The 18472-nt window shown below is 36.2% G+C and overlaps 1 protein-coding gene across 10 annotated transcripts in view; it reads left to right on the top strand.

The window, feature by feature from the left end:
* Positions 1-16566: 16566 nt before the first annotated feature.
* LOC123699250 (eukaryotic translation initiation factor 5B) overlaps positions 16567-18472 on the top strand; it is a 38994-nt gene continuing 37088 nt past the window's right edge. For 2 of the 10 annotated variants that reach the window (XM_045646167.1, XM_045646161.1), the window contains exon 1: positions 16579-17011. In XM_045646167.1, coding sequence (XP_045502123.1) covers positions 16855-17011 — 157 coding nt within the window. In that variant the 5' untranslated portion in view covers positions 16579-16854. Of the gene's footprint in view, positions 17012-18472 lie in introns of all 10 variants that reach the window. The other 8 variants (XM_045646168.1, XM_045646162.1, XM_045646165.1 and 5 more) reach the window with 5 other exon arrangements.

The following is an 18472-nucleotide window of genomic DNA, read 5'->3' as shown; positions in this document are numbered from 1 at the left end:
TTTCTTTCTTTCTTTGATTATTACAATTGTGATGTAACAATTTATTCATATTATGTACATTCAAAATAATTGCGATTAATAAATCTGATGTATTTGTTTATAAATATATAATTACACATTTTATGTTATATTGCACTGCTAAATATTTATGTGACACTTTAGAGCCAGCGCGCACGAGCAACTTTGTCTCCGCAACTATTTTGTCTCTCCCATCCATGGGCTAGTATGATAGTGCGCGCACGTAGCGACGCAACTCCCCATACAAATTGATGTGAGAGACAAAATAGTTGCGGAGACAAAGTTTCTCGTGCGCGCAGGCTCTTATTTATGGATGTTCTGAATTGTCAATTATAAAAATTAACTTAAAAAGTATTTATTCGCAATCGAATCAACAGTCTATTAAGAAAATAATGAAAACAAAATATTATACATAGCTTTGATTTAAATTTTATAGATACATATACAATCTATCTACTTAAAATATTGTTTTCTTCTGGGATTTTCATATAGATTTACATCCATTCACAGAAAAGTTTGTGGGCGCCATTATAGAATATTTAAGTACATATGTATAATAAAATGATTACAGAAAAAATATGACCGCGTCGTCCTTTAGCGCTATGTACCGCAAACAAAGCGTGTTTGCAGTATGCTGCCCGCGTCGCCCGACCCCCCGCCAGTTCCCCTCCGTTTCTCTGCACAAGTACATTCGTTGCCATCCTGTAGGAAATATATTATTGTAATACTGTGCTAGTTACTTGATAAAATATGTATATATTATAGGAGATGTTCGTTTGCAAAAATAGCGGACCTAAATCTGACTTCTGATATATATTGTATAGATCCCAGACATCCTATACTCAAACTCAAACTCAAACTCAAACATTTATTTATTCAATTAGACTTCTTCGAGAAGCACTTTTGAAATGTCAATACATATTTTTAACATTTACCACCGATTCGGAAAGCAGTATCTATGGAGAAGAATCGGCAAGAAACTCCATAGTTGCTCTTTTAAATCATTTCAGTATTACAATTTAATTTTACAAAATATGTAAGTAACTGTACGTATATATCATAATATGCCAAAGAACTGTCCTGTGGTTTTTACGCGACAACCCTCCATGGGTTTTTATCTTCCATATATTCCTTAATGCTGTAATAGGCTCTCTGAACTAATACGTTTTTTACATAATTTTTAAATTTAGCACTACTAAACTCTTTAATACTATGAGGAATTCTGTTGTAAAAAAGTATACCTTGGCCCATAAATGAATTTTTAACTTTAGCTAACCGGTAAAATGGCATTTCAATTTTATTTCGGTTCCTTGTGCCATAACGGTGTCTATCTCCTACTCTTGTGTGTAAGTCTGCGTTTTTGTGTACATATAAAATATTATTAAATATATACTGTGATGGTACTGTGAGGATACCAGTATTCTTAAAGAGATCTCTTAGTGAGTCCCTAGCACGTAAATTATATATAGAGCGTATGGCTCTTTTCTGTAATATAAATATAGTTTCTATATCTGCAGCCCTGCCCCATAGCAGAATTCCATAGGACATAATGCTATGAAAGTAGCTAAATATATAGTATAAAATAATAATAGACAGATGTTGCCAACCAGTTTTGTGGTCCCCCTCCCCCCACCCCGGTAATTAAATATGGCATACAAAGAAAAAAATAAAAATTTCCAAAACATGTCGTGTGTGGTATCAATTGAAAGAGCTTATTGATTAGATCACGAATATATAGCATACTATAACATTTCTTACACTTTCTCTAAGATTTTTTAGAAAATTTACGAAAATGCTCCATTTTTGAGTTAACTTTAAACCACTATAGATTGAAAACTCATGAATATATTTTTTAAATTATTATTTTAAATAATTAACAATAGTCCATTGTTTACGATTCAATAGTTTGTAATAAGTGAGCTATATGTATGTGGTGGATTTGATGACCCCACAAAATGTTTTAAATTGCAAGGCGCATCTTTCACTGAAGTTACCGATTTGAAATCTAATCACACAGAGGATCTTATCAAGAATGTTCTGCCATATTGCAGAGATAGTTATTCTAAGCCCTGACACCGATATTTTTGTATTTGGCCTTTATTTCTGGCATAAACTTGAAAATATACTCGCCATCTTTGAATGCTCCCCCACTCCCCCATGCAACTATTTCACTGTACGAACTATTGAATCGTAAACAATGGACTATTGTTAATTATTTAAAAAATATATTCATGAGTTTTCAATCTATAGTGGTTTAAAGTTAGCTCAAAAATGGAGCATTTTCGTAAATTTTCTAAAAAATCTTAGAGAAAGTGTAAGAAATGTTATAGTATGCTATATATTCGTGATCTACTCAATAAGCTCTTTCATTTGATACCACGCACGACATGTTTTGGAAATTTTTATTTTATTCTTTGTATGCCATATTTAATTACCGGGGTGGGGAGAGGGGGACCACTAAACTGGTTGGCAACATCTGTCTATAGGATGTCTGGGATCTATACAATATATATATCAGAAGTCAAATTTAGGTCCGCTATTTTTGCAAACGAAACTCCTCTGAGAGTCCGGTCTATAAGATGATTCCTGTGACATACCTATCGATTTTTGACACGTGTAGAGATTTCCGTTACTGATATCGTATCAATTGTTTCCGATAATCGATAATATTTTATATGGAAATGAAATCGATTTGAATAAAGGACCAAAATTAGTTTTTTCGGCAGTTCGCCAACAATTATCTAACGTAAGGAATCAAGCAAACAACAGCGACAAAAAGTGAACAATAACAATTATTACTAATATGTAGGTATATCATCATCATCAATCATCATAATATGTGAAAAAGAACTATAATATTATAAAGCTAAGAGTTTGTTAGTTTGAATGCGCTAATCTCCGGAACTACTGGACCGATTTGAAAAATTCTTTAAGTGTTAGATAGCCCATTTGTCGAGGAAGGCTCATCACGCTAAGACCAACAGGAGCGGAGGCACGCGGATGAAACCTCCCGGAACAGCTAGTGCTCTATAACTACAGGGTTAATGAAAATTAGCACATCAGTCGTAGAATAAATGCCTGCAAAAGGTGATGCGCTAATTTTCATTATGAAAAATAATGATAAGTAAATATTATATTTTTTTACCTGCTCGTATTACATGCTGATTGCTCTGTGCTGTCCGTGACATGGTGACACGTATGAAAACCGGCGTGGTCCCGATAACTAGCGAAAAACTTCTAATAACTTATAGTAATCACTAGTGGTCCGCCCCGGCTTCGCCCGTGGTACCTACATGTTTAAACTATCCTATTTCTCAAGTTGGATCGAACTGCACATGGTGTGCGAATTTTATTATAATCGGTTGAGTGGTTTAGGAGTCCATTGAGGACAAACATTGTGACACGAGATTTATATATATTAAGAAGCTAGGTATAGATAGAATTCATATTTTAAACGCTTCGGTGTTATCTAAATTCTTAGGTAATATTATCTCAATGATTACAACTTAATTTATTTCCTTTCGAAGATCACGGATCTATTTTCTAATTTAAGTTTAATTTTAAATAACAAAAACTGAAATCCACATATCGATTGTATATCTAAATTCTAAACTAGGTATTCACTCGTTTACAATACTTGCGTAGCACTTTTTTTTCATTTACTGGGACACTGGGTAGTTGGTGGACAATTATAGCGCGAAAGATTCGAATTTCGAAAGTCTTTTGTTTTCTTTTTCTTTTTTTAATTTAATGAGGCCTGCACAAGTTTATTCGTTACATAGGTACAAGAACAACAAACCTTTCCTCCCTTTCCTCTTTATAATCTTACTAGTGGTCCGCCCCGGCTTCGCCCGTGGTACATATTTCGCAATAAAAGATAGCCTATGTCCTTTCTCGGGTATCAAAATATCACCATACCAAATTTCATGCAAATTGGTTCAGTAGTTTAGGCGTGATTGAGTAACAGACAGACAGAGTTACTTTCGCATTTATAATATTATTAGTATATTAGTATATTAGTATATTACTATAATTAGTATATTAGTATATAATATTAGCATATTAGTATTAGTATGGATTTTAACTAGGAGTGTTGCTGGGAAAGTAAAAACATTAGGTATCCATCATCATAACAATGACAATGAGGTGAAGCGATGTAAAATATCATATCTTAGCTTTTATTTTCATTGTATTAAACCATTTTTGTAATACAAAGAATCTTAAATTATTTATATTTTCCCTCCTGTTAACGAATATTCGCATGTTTCAATTTTCAGTAGGTATAAAACAACAAAATTAGCAACGTCTGCGTCGTATGTACAACTCGCAATTATTAGGCTCGCAAGCAAGATCCCTTCCCTTGTAGACTTCATCCATCCGGCATCCCTTCGACAAGGGATTTTTCTTTTAAAACTTCATTATTAATTTTATTATACCAAAATTTCGTTAAGATAGGTCATATTAAAAACTTGCACGACTATCGTCACTGCATGTAAAAACATTTAATATAGAATCATGAACGCTAATCAACAAAAAACGGTCAGCACATTAGAAATTGTTAGGTACCTATATTTTTAACAATTTTAAAGTTTTGAAACATTTTCACGTAGATAAATATACTTAGCTAAAAACAAACGCTATCATGATTATACTATAAACAATGCAATACAGTTTTGCAAATTGGTACCTTCATAGGTAGTAGGTATATGAAAATTGAAAAGTAGACCGCCAAAGCGGTATCAACTATAAAATTTATCGTGCATTTTAAAGTTTTATTCTTAGAAATACGTATTAAATATTCATCGTATATCATACCTATACAGCCGAACATGAATTCCATCATTCTTTCTATTCAGTCGGGCGAGTCGTTGTCTTTGGCGGGAAACGTGATTCGAATATAAATTTTCCAATATGGACGCCGGGGTGACCAATAGCTATTAATATGGTTAAATGGATTCCAATGCTTGATTGTTCATTGGACAAATGGTTTTGTGGACAAATTGAGACTGTAATATTCCTACATGATAACTAACTATGATGATTGTGTTTGTCGTATTGCGCATAATCTATACTCATATTATAAAGCTGAAGAGTTTGTTTGTTTGAACGCGCTAATCTCAGGAACTACTGGTCCGATTTGAAAAATTCGGTGTTAGATAGCACATTTACCGAGGAAGGCTATAGAGTTATAGGCTATGCACCTATGTATGTATATCATCACGCTAAGACCAACAGGAGCGGAGAAATGCGGGTGATACCGCGAGGCACAGCTAGTAAGTCATATTTAGATATTTAAGATTTGCAGTTTAGTCATGATTGTTAAGAACCTAAAAACGACAATGATAAAATTTATCAAATCATAAATATTCAGCGATTGGTAACTTTTTATAAAATATTAGGTACTTATATTGTTATTTCTATAACGTTCTAAGTAATAAGGTAATATAAAATAATAAGTAGGTACCTACATAAAACTAACATAAAAGCAACACAAATATTCATAAGTTAGTTCTTAGATGAGGTCCGTGCAGCATTCTATTATATTTGGTTATTTAAACCTCTATATCTGGTGCCCTTCTTTATCATCAGTCTCAAAGCTAGCATACCTACATCACGTTACATATCCATGTAAGTATATTTATTTACACAAATTTAAAACCTTATTGTGCGTTCAAGGGCGGTGATTTTAGCGATAATGTGATAAAACGTCATGTCGCTATGCTAACACAGAGGTCACGAGGCTGGTAAAAATGGTTCGCTTTACAAATTTACATGAAAATACATTAGGTAACAATGTAACAAAGCAGTTCGTAAGACAACGCGTGAATGGATTTTGAGGTGGTTATCTGTGCTTTTTTATTTATTTATTTATTTATTTATTTCAAGAACATAGTGGCTTACAGTCACGCCAAAGCACCACTATGCTATACAGTACAATTTAATCATTATTAACACAATTCAAGTCAAAATATACAAGTCAAAATACAAAAGAAAAATACTTATATCTAACTGCAATTAATTTAACGTTATGACAATACAAATAATAATAATATATACAGATATAATAGGACACAATACAATGGAAATTTACAGAAACAGAAGAAATCAGACAGATTAGAAAGTTACTCAATTTAATTAAAAATTGCTATCCAGATAATAAATGGCGTACCGAATAAATACAGTCATACTGTCAGTGAAGAAGTCAAGATGTTGGTACTGGGCAAGCAAGTCTCCGAGCAACTTTCGCGCTCGCGCGGTGGGCGCGTTCCTAGCGCGGTGCGTTCGCGTGAGCGGCTGTGCAAAGAGGCGGTGCGGCCGCCGCGCGGTAAGCGCGCCGTCCCCACCACCCCTTGGTAGGCCGAGAATCATTCGCTCCAGAACATCGCGGTTATCAATTTTGTTGTGCATTATCAAGTAATAATGCACCACCAACAGAATCTTTCTCCTGAGTGCCAAAGTATTCAAACCCACCATACCCAATACGTACATCGATGGATAAAGATGTGGGTAATATCCGTAGCGACGTTTGTATATACATCGCGCAAATTTACGTTGTACCCTCTCGATCATTAAGGAGTATTTCGTTTCATATGGGTCCCAGATCATAGCACCATACTCCAGTTTGCTACGCACATAGGCATTAAATAGAAGCATGGCAACTCTATTGTCTTTAAATTCTGAGGAAACTCTAATAATGAAGCCAAGGGTTTTGTTAGCTTTCTTGCAAATATCCATCATATGTGAATGAAAGTCCAGTCTACTATCTACGATTAATCCTAGGTCACGTATTTCATCAATTTTTTCCAATGGAACGTCAAATAAATTATAGGTCATATAAAGAGGAAAACGCGATCGCGAGAAAGTCATCACTTTACACTTGTCAGTGTTGAAGGGCAAGTGATTTGTACTGCTCCACTGAGCTATAGCGTTAATGTCTTCCTGGAGAACTTTAGCGTCAGAAGCATTACTAATCTTCAAAAAGAGCTTTAGATCGTCCGCAAACATAAGGCACCTCGCGGATCGTACGGCACTAGGCAGATCGTTTATCATAAGCAGAAACAATGTTGGACCCAACGTACTTCCCTGACTTACTCCAGAACGCGTATAGTAATCATCTGACTCATGACCAGAAATACGCACAAACTGGCTACGGTCCTTCAGGTAGCTTGAGAAAAATCTTAAAAGCTTAGGAGTGAAACCTGCCACAGCCAGCTTCTGGAGTAGAACGTCATTATCAACCAGGTCAAAGGCTTTTTTAAAATCAAAATAGACAGTATCAACTTGGTTACCAATGTCCATTTCAGAAGCAACATAATCAATAAAGTTGATGTGGTTGGTATTGGTAGACCGGTTTTTACGAAAACCATGTTGACAGTCAGCCAGGAAGTTAGATACCTGTTGATTAATTTGGTTATCCAACATTGATTCAAAGATCTTAGCAAATACAGAAAGCACCGCAATAGGCCTAAAGTTCGAGATTTCGACACTTTTATCCGTCTTAGGAACAGGAGTAACTCTAGAATTCTTCCAGCGTTGAGGATAGATTGCTTTTTCGAGCGACAAATTATATATATATAAAAGTATATATTATATATATTTATTTGAAACTCGTATCTATTTCAGCTCATAGTAAAATATTATGTACTTACCTACCTATGAGTTCTTTTGATATAATATGAAATATGAAAAAGCTTCAAGAAAAAGCTTAATCTTTTTATTTTTGTCAATGGAAGGGAAAAGTTTAATGTGGTTTAAATTTCAAATTGTGATTAAACGTGATAAGAAACGTGACTTGTCTTTAATATAAATTACATAACAGGTGATTGAAGTGACCAAAAGTAATGTTAATGAACTCGAAAAATTTCAGAGCGCTTATTTTTATCCAAAAAGGTACTGGCGTCTTGTCAGCGTGCTGAAATTCACTGAAAGTATGTTAACCTGGGCTACCTGTACAAGATTTTCTTATAAATTAAAGATTTTTGTAGTGACTAATTTTGTTATTGATTTTATTTGACGTAGCTGAAGAGACCACACAGGCTGTAGACTGTATGAAACTCATAATCCATTGTTCTTAAATACAAAGCTATGCGTAGCAGCATTGTTGCTATGCCCTTTCAGCATTTTGCATGAACATTTTTACATTCATCCAAAGACAACAACATGTACAGTACTCCAAAATTAATAATGCGCATGCAAAACTTCGCTATTTGTCGTATTTCCAAAATGTATTTCATTTGACTAAACAAATTTTACTAAATTATGCATGAAGAAAATGCATTTAACCACTCTATATACATATCGTCTTCGGACGCTCCGGGAATATGACAGTTGCCGAACTGTAACGAAGATTTCTATGCGCATTATCACTTTTGGAGTACTGTATGTATGTAAATATTTTATAATACTCATTCGTTGGATAAACTCGTGTTTTTCACTTTAAAATATAAAACCCAAAGGTTCGAACAACCACGACATATTAATTCAAGTTGGACCTGTCAATGTATAAAAAGAAACCGTTTTTTTGGTCCCTTTTTTGTTGGCTGAACATTGAGACCTACGTGAAAACATACGGGACGATATTTGTAACGTCACTGATACGTTTCACTTTCACATACAGTTTCTGAGAGAAATTTGAAAGAAAGATAAGGAAAATGATTTCCATTAATATCAATTTCAGCCTGTAAGAACAAATTGTGTTTATTTTATTAAAACGTTTTAACACATAATTTCGTAATAGCTCTGCTACACTATCAGTTCTATCCATAAACATAATATTCTATAATATATAGTAATGGGCTCAAGAAAAGTTTCATATCAGTATATTAGATACTAGGTTTCCGCCCGCGGCTTCGCCCGCGTTTTCAAACGAAAACCCGTATAGTTCCTGTTCCCGTGAGATTTCCGGGATAAAACCTATCCTATCTGTTAATCCAGGTTATCCTCTATATGTGTGCTAAACTTCATTGTAATCGGTTCAGTAGGTAGTCTATGCGTGAAAGAGTAACAAATACACACACACATCCTCACAAAATTTCGCATTTATAATATTAGTAGATACTAAATACAAAGCCTCCTCCACACTACTCTCGAAGTTCCTCGGCGAAGTACTCGGCCGAAGTTGACTGAAGTCCGCGGTGCTACACTAAACACTCGTTCAACTTCGCGAAGAGCGCATACGTTCACATTCAGAACGAACTTCAGGTAACTTCGTGCCCTTTGACTCGGGCGCAAAAACTGACAACAAACGGAAGTCGGCCGAGGCGAGGTAAAGTTGGACGAAGTAAGCCGAAGTGCCTCTCTACATTATTCTATTCGTCTCGTTCAACTTCGCGAGTAATGTGGAGGAGGCATAAGATCTCCAATCAACATAATTCTACGGTCTATCATAATTAGATATCTATAGCCATAAACATAAAGCATTCTGTATAATATCTGTTACTATCAAACTGGACTGTACCGACCACGATGCGACTCTGTATATCACCAACTCGTTCTCACATTCAGCTCGCGTACACTACAATAGCGGCACGCGGAGATATGCGCACGCGACTGCTCATCACATTTACTAGCTTCTGCCTGACTTGGTCTAAATACTAGTTGTTAGAGAAGCTAAATATATTTGACAGTTTAACATCTATCTTCTATAATATAAAAATGAATCCCAAAATGTGTTGGTAAGCGCATATCTTGAGAACGGCTGAACCGATTTCGTTAATTATTTTTTTTTTATATTCCTTGAAGTACGAGGATGGTTCTTATGTAGAGAAAACGTAAATATGTACCACGGGCGAAGCCGGGGCGGACCGCTAGTTTCAAATAAAACATGAACTGTATAGTTATCCGTCTTTGCTGAATTTATTGAAAAACAAGGTTATTTTTTCGATAAAATTTGAATAAAACTGTTGTTTTATGATTTAATTAGGACTTAACCAAAATATTATAATGTCGTCGATTGGAGCAAAGAAGGTGCACATAAAAGTTGATGATCTTTCAGTAGGTAATTAAAAATTCAGTGGGTATAAGTACACCCGAAATAAAGAGGATATTGCTGCTGATAACATTAGAAAGTATCCAACGTTTCTTTTTTGAAAGTAACCATAGATAAGTTACGCTAGCGCAGGCCTGCTGCCCATCATGTCGTCGTATGATTTGTTCTACGTGGCAGGGACTAGTAGACCGTAATATTATTATATGTGGCAGGGAGTTACTACAAAATGCAGTTGATGCATTCATGTTAGAAATGTATGAAAGATCAGAGAAAATTATGACTTTATTGAAATCATAGGTTTTCCTTACTTTAATGTTATTATTAAATAAATTTTACTTTAAACATTTTTTTAGAAACAAATAGGTATTGGAAATCTAATATTGTGCCTATTATATTAGGTAAAGTGAAGTAAAGCTAATGAAGGATGTCCTACGACCACAGACTAATAATAATATACTACGTATACAACTGTGGTATTATGGTATACAACTACGACTGAAATTATGAGGCAAAGCTACACTGTCATATTACAATTTATTATCTTGAACTTTAATATGGTGATATAGAAATATAACTTAAATTCCTAGAATAATGTGAAACGTAATGCAAAAATGCACAATTGAAAAGCATTCATAAAAAGAATAGTTTCAACTGTTTCGCTAAATTGCTAAATTTTATCGTTAAAATGATTCACTGAGTAGGTACCAAATTAGTACATACAAATTTACAATTACGAACAAAGGAACCAATTTAAAAATAAAGCTTTTTAATGTGGTTTGTTTATAGCTTTCAGTAAACTTAAGTCGGTTAAGTTACTCATTAAAATTCAATTAATAGTGTAAAGAAGGCGTATTCTAATTAAATGAGTGAATCATCTCGTTACATCATCCATTCATCTGTGGCGCCCACTGGAGCCCTTTCGACATACTGCATATTACAACGATAGTACGATTAATTATAATTATTAATAATATAAAAATATTTAAAATCTGATAAGTACATATACCTACTTACATATTATACACGGTAAATAAATAAAATACGTCAATAGACAATACCTAGGACAATACCTATTACCTATGCTCTATGGCCTATGCCTCTGTTGTACGAAGAATAAAATTTTAATTTTGAAAGTGGAAGTTTACATTTTACAGTTGACTAGTACTTAGATGAAGTTTATGGTAAGTATATAAGATTAAAAACTTTAACAACTTCTAACTTCATCATCACTTGTACCACCTTGTACATAGGAACATTCCATTGAAATTCGTAAAACCTAATGTTCACCTCATAATCGTCTTAGAACACCTTTACGCATACTCTTCCAACGTTCCTTAACCGAAGGAATTTTTCCAGACTTATGGAAAAAGGCTTTAATTGTGCCCATACATAAAAAAGACTCGAAGAAAGATATTACTAATTATAGGGGTATATCTCTTCTTAATATATTTGCTAAAATGCTGGAAAAACTAGTATACCAAAAAATCTACACTCATACACTTAAATGTATTCCAACTGAACAACACGGTTTTATTAAATCACGGAACGTTACCACTAACTTATTAGACTTAACACATTACATAAATAACAACATGAGTGAAGGAGTACAGGTTGATGTTATTTACACAGATTTCGAGAAGGCATTTGATAGAGTTAGTCATAATGTTCTTATCCGTAAGCTTCATGCAGTGGGTATCAGGGGAGATCTTCTCAGATGGATAGAGTCTTATATCAGGAACCGCAGTCAATCGGTGATTCTAGGAGGGTTTAATTCAGATTTTGTTGATATTACTTCGGGCGTCCCGCAGGGATCGCATCTCGGTCCCTTATTGTATAACATCTACTTATTCGACATTAGTAACTGCTTTGTAAATTCTAATTTCCTACTTTATGCTGACGATAAAAAAATATTCAGAAAAGTCACTTCCTTTTACGATTGTCAATGTCTTCAAGATGATCTTAATAGATTAAGTGACTATTATAAATTAAATAAAATATCAATTAATATAAAAAAATGCCAAAAAGTAAGTTTCACCCGTAATAAAAATAATAATATTATTAGTTTTGATTATAAAATTAATAGTGAAAGTATACCAGCTGTTACTTCAGTACGGGACCTAGGTGTGATTCTGGACGTCAAACTAGCATATCGTACGCACGTGGATTTTATTGTTCATAAAGCCTACAAAAATCTTGGTTTCATCTTGCGACAAGCTGATCCATTTAAAGACATTACTTGCTTGAAAGTTCTTTATTTTGCCTACGTACGTAGTGTTCTCGAATTTGCAAGTGTGATCTGGCGACCGCAATATAAATGTCACATCAAAAGATTGGAAGCAATACAAAAAATTTTTGTGAACAAAATGAATTATAAAACAAAACAATATTCGTTGAATTATGAACAGTCTTGCTCCCACTATGGGTTAAATACTTTGGAGGATAGAAGAGATATAATAGATATTATGTTGTTATACGATATTGTGAACAACAAGTTTGACTATTCCACAGCGTTGGAAAATATAAAGTATCTTGTACCCACACAGCGTACTCGCCACACACGCCTATTCCACGTGCCGGCTACATCAACTAATTATCTAAAAATGTCACCATTCCACAGGCTCCCGGACATTTATAATAAAAAATTCTCTTCTGTGGATCCCTTCTATTTATCACGTACTAGTTTTAAAAAGCAAATCTTACAATTAATCAATACTGAATCTCAGCTCACATAATAATATAATAAATTAGCATTTTACACTCACTGCTATTACACTCACACATTCTCATACATGCACTTTCACACACACACTCACACACACAATCACATCCTACTAACCAGGTCTTACTTAATATTACATTAAATTGGTTTTAATTTATTATGAATTTGTAGATATTTATAACATTTTCTTTCTTTATAAATACTTATTGGGCTTGATCAATGCTTACCTTCAAAAAATTCAAATCCCCTAAGTAATATTCATATTTTGTAAAATTCTTATAATTAGTCTTTGTTCACATACATATTTTATTTCACTACCTATTGGTGTACCTTTTAATTGGCGTAGCTTAGTATTAATTCATCTCAAAAATTGTATCACTAGCTGTAAGGTACCTTATTATAAAAAAAAAAAAAAAAAAAAAAAAATAATAATTAACGTGGCTCGTAAAATTGCTATGTATTAACTGTAACCTATCTGTTAACTATGAAGTTTAAATTATGAAAACAAATTTATTGAGATTTAAAACTTGACAGCTGTAAATCTTTTGAACAAATCTGAAATTAATAGAGGTTAGAGGATAGAGGTTATTTTATATGTTGATTGCAAATTTTAAGTGCCTGCTATATATAGGCAGATGATAGGCATAAGTAGGGTATAGGCAGACCGCCGAGGGGGTTGCGGAAGAATTCTAACAAATACCCGCGGCCCCCTCATTAAAGCGGCTCGACGGAACACAGTGGGGTTTTAGTCGGTAAGAATCCGACATAACCCACGGCTCCTTCCCCGGGGGCCGTGGGTATCTTTGGAAGATTTCCCCACTATAAAAAAAAAAAAAAAAAAAGGGTATAGGCAGACATACCTGCCCATAACCTATCTACTGGTACCTTTTTTTTATATAGTGGGGAAATCTTCCAAAGATACCCACGGCCCCCGGGGAAGGAGCCGTGGGTTATGTCGGATTCTTACCGACTAAAACCCCACTGTGTTCCGTCGAGCCGTTTTAATTAATGATGGGGCCGCGGGTATTTGTTAGAATTCTTCCGCGACATCTACTGGTACCTACTGTTTCGTAATTGATCCTGCTTGAATAATTTATATTTTATGCAGAACAACTAGATTTAAATCGTAGTTTTACTTCTGCTGCTGTCGAAGACCAGCCAAATGGACATTAGAGATAGGCATTAGGCACAGGAATGAGCACAAGATGAAGATGAAGATATTACTTACTATGGTGCGTGTTGCCTACAATGATTGTGTCCCATGTAAGGGCTTTAAGCTACGTTGTGCTGCGTTATGTATTGGAGTTTTCGAGAAATTATTTGACTAGGTACATTCTATCACATAGTTTGATGTTACGGAGAATATAAAACAGCGAGATGTGGACCAAGATTTTGTCAGAAAAATCGTACTATACCTACCTATATAATATAAGCCTATAAGTGTAATTTTTGCGGACTAATTTGAACAGAATCGCTTTGTCGTTGTCATGAACCGAACCATTGTATTTGTAATGTAATCTCAATCCGCTTAGCTAAGTTTCCTTCATCCAGACATAATTACTATTTTTATATATTTAAAAAAGCTTTAGAATACAAAAGACCTAACCGTTACATCGAAAATAGAATACGGAAATCGCGCAACTTAAATTTGAATCACGCATTTCCGCAATGAACCAAAACTTCACCGGAAACTAACCAGGATGTCCCGTGTTTATGGCCGCTGTCTCTTGCATCCAGGTAGATGCTTTAAATATGGCAACACACTTCGTAGTTGCTGCGCGTGCGACGTTTCCTGCGTGGAAAGGAGCGCTACCAGCCTATTGTTTGTACAAGGGATGTATGCGCATTGCATACAAATGGTATATCGAAATGGTGATTGTGTCCCATAGTAAAGGCTTTGAGCTACGTTGTGCTGCGTTAAGTGTTGGAGTTTTCGAGAAATTATTTGACTAGGTACTACTTACTATAGCGAGCATGACGTTTCCTACTTCATATAGCAACTAAAAAATAAAAATATATACCTACATCCTACAGGATATGCAAATGTAAGAATCTTGTACATACGACACGTAAAAAAACAACTTCTTACAAATGTTATAAGTATTATATTTTATTTTCTACACATTCTTGGATCTGACCTGAAAACATATTATGCATGGCCTGAAAGCAGACTTTAAATAATGTAATAATAATAAAATTGACTTTATTCCTTCTTCTTCATTCGTTGCACCGCCTGCGATGTTCGATAAGGAAAAAATGTGTAAATAATTAATATTTGTAAGCAGACATGCAAATTCTATGAGTACAGTTACAGTTTGAGTTGAAGTTCTCAATTCATGAATTTTTTTTAGTCTTTTAGGCGCGTATACCTTCTAAACAATTTTTAATACTGGTTAGTTAATTTTATCAGTGCACCTTCTCAAGGATAAACATTTAATAAATTAAAACATGCAGGATATAAGATATGTTTACTTTTGTAGAGGAAACGCATCCTAAGGGGTGCGGATAAAGAAGTTAGAACCGATGAAGGGAAGTTTGTTTTATTCGTGAGAAAGTCTTATCTTTTAAAGGTGATATTGTTTTACTTTATCATTGTTTGATCAAAATATATACTCATAATAGGCTTGGAAATACCTATATTTGACGATTTCTATAGTAGATGGTGGTTAATTTTGCAACTTCATTGCTTGCTTACTGAAAACTGATATCATCCTGAATTCTCGCCTGAAATATCTTCAGAATAACTTCAGAATTTCGATAAGAATTGTATTGTATGTTATTTTTTGTGATACATATAATTTATGAGAGCCAAAACGGTATCCTGAGTCTTTCCTTCCTACTTTACTTTTTTTAAAGCAGTACCAAAAAGTCAACCCATTCTCTTCTTAGTTCTTATGCTCATACATCCAAATCTTCCAAAAAAAGTCTTTTATTTTCCCTTTTATGATTTTTATTTTATTTAAATAATATGTACTTATCATTTTTGATAAACGAGAACGAAGGAACGAAGAATCGCCGGTTATATATTTTGAAATAGATACCGTTACAAATAGCTTCCTACAAAGTAGTTACAAACGAAAAACAATTTACACTTTAGTTGTAGGTATGTACATAGATTTCCATAGCTACACATAATTATACCTAGACAATTTTCAGGGATTACATTTTACGTACATATATAACATGCTAAGAAATTCTATACATATAATTATTTATCGGTATAAAAATTTCAGCCGCGTAGTTTTTTCGTGAAAAGACAGTCCCACCGTAAAATGTGAAAATTAGACTACACTTCATACAACCACATTGTTTGTACTACATAATAATAAAATCTTATTTAATGTTATTCTTTATGTAAGCAGTAGCATTTTAAACATGTTTAAATAGTATAAAACCTGTATTAAGTACATAATATTATAGTCAGGCACGGAGCAACGAATACAAGCGATTATGCGTCACCCGTTATGAGTTGGGTCATGGGTGTGACGGTAGCCAGTTTTATAATTCAAATAGGCTTCTCGTGGAAGTTGGTGGAAAAGTACTTCATGGGTTAGGGAGTACCTTACTCCATAAGACACCATCTAATGACAAATACCTACGGTGCGGCTAATTGGTATTCATCTTGCGCGCGTAGACCATGCCGCGGTGGGGAAGGGTTATTAGCCAGCGCCGCCTCCGCGCCCAGGCATATTGTACCGAGTTCTGCCCGCGAGCGCCGCACGCTCGCCCGTCAAACGATAATTTACTCTGTCAATATTTGAACTAATCTAGTGACCGGACCGACGATTTCACTACTCTACAAGCCGGTGGCTGGGAAGGCAAGATGTCGGCATAGCTGATTGAATATTATATACGGCTGTGTCACATCGAGCCAGCTCAATCCATCGGCGTTCTACTAAAGAAGATTGAAGAAAGCAACCGTCAAACGCTCCCGTAATAAATTCGCGTACGATTTTCCGATCGCTCCCGTACCGCGGGGCGGAGGGTGTCTGACAGCTGTCATTGCGTCGCTCTGCACTTTCTCGTGGATGAAACGAAGGAAAACTTTATTTATATCACACACGAATATGTTCCCGTAGAGTGCGACCGGCTCTGTGCGTGAATAACGATACGAAAACACGACGAGATAATGGCGAACGACGAGGTGTTAGGTCCGCGAAAGACGATGTTCGTTTTAGTGATTGTTGTGGGATGTTTCGCAGTGTTGTGGCCCAGAATCCTGTCTCCTCTGATCCTGGGCCACACGCAGGAGCAGCTAAAGCCGAACAAGTTCGACCGGGAGGCAGGTAAATAGGTATTTTTAACTCTAGCTCAATGTCAATATCGCTGCACTGCGACCTAGTGCTAGTGAAGCGTCAGTAAATCTAATTATACGTCCGTAAATTCGTATTAGAGGCGTAAATTAGACAATAAATTAGCGAAGTTATCGTAATTTTTAGAATAAAATACGTATGTTGAAAAATTTCCGAAGCGTTTGTTTACGTATGAAAAGACATAGCTATGCAAATAAGAGTCGCGGTCCAGTTGTTGACTGAGAATTAATGTTTACACGAGATCTGATTGGAATGTGCTAGATAATTGTGTAACTAAGGAAAAATCGCACACATAGGTCTCATTCATGTACTTGCCAATGTTTAAAATCGCTTTTTATGGTTATTATTATCTAATAATCTATCCGAACTTGTGAAAAAATTACAACTGCTATTAAATATTTTGAATGATCCATTTTTGGATATTGTTAATGTATGAAATATGATTATACAAGGAAAATAAATTATAAATTTAAAATTTTAATTATATTAACCCTTAGAGTAGGTTATAATTAATAAACCGGCTGCCTCACCGGTTGGCTGGCTGGCTGCTTTGGACGGCGGCTGGCTGGCATGCTGTCACCGGCTGGTTGTCCGGCTGGCTGGCTGGCTGGCTGGATGGCTGGCTAGCTGGCTAGGATCCTCCGGGGGGCCAGGATTGGCTCAGGTGCCGTTGTGGTACGGCGAGGGATGGCGGCTAGTGGTCGCGGCCTGGCAATTTGGCTGGGCAAAATGGGGTTGGAAGGTCGATCGGGGCTCGTTTGGGTCTCGATCCGACCGACTAGCAGGGGGCTGCGCTTTGCGGCGGTGGATGGCGGCCAGAGGTCGCGCGCGTTGTTTTTTGTTGGTAGTCTAACTACCAACAAAACAGGGGGCGGGATCCCGACGCGTCACTTTTGTGACACGCGGTGACTCCTGTAGGTGGGTGTAGGGCGGCGGCTGTCCTGAGACAGCCGTCTGCCATCTCGTAATCCGGTCCGTGGGGCCGGACCGAGGGCCGCCACCTCTGGTGTGAGGTGAGGGCTGCGAGGGAAACCTCTATAAAAGTGCGCCAGAGGGTCCTTCGACGCGTGAATCACGTTTTCGGAGGGCCTATCGGCGCGCGCCCTTCGGCCGGTCGGTGCTGGGGTCGAGGGTTTGGGGAACGCCGATGATGGAACGGGGAACAATCCACCATCGGCGAGCGGGTGGCGTGAGCTCGTGTACAGCTTGCGCCGCCCCGGGGTGGGCATTTGGTGGAGGGCCTGGAAACGGGCAAGTGGCGGAGGGCCTGGAAACGGGCAACTGCTGGGCGGGACATGCGGAAGATTGCGATAGTGTCCCCGCATCCCGTCTAAAGCAGCGCGTTGGTACACGGTGGGGTTTTAGTCGGTAGGAATCCGACATAACCCACGGCTCCTTCCCCGGGATCCGTGGGTATCTTAGGCAAGATTTCCC

Source organism: Colias croceus, chromosome 17 (assembly GCF_905220415.1).
Source record: "Colias croceus chromosome 17, ilColCroc2.1".
In the NCBI taxonomy this organism is placed as follows: domain Eukaryota; kingdom Metazoa; phylum Arthropoda; class Insecta; order Lepidoptera; family Pieridae; genus Colias; species Colias croceus.
The sequence above is the reverse complement of the archived record's forward strand: the minus strand, read 5'-3'. Positions and strand labels throughout refer to the sequence as shown.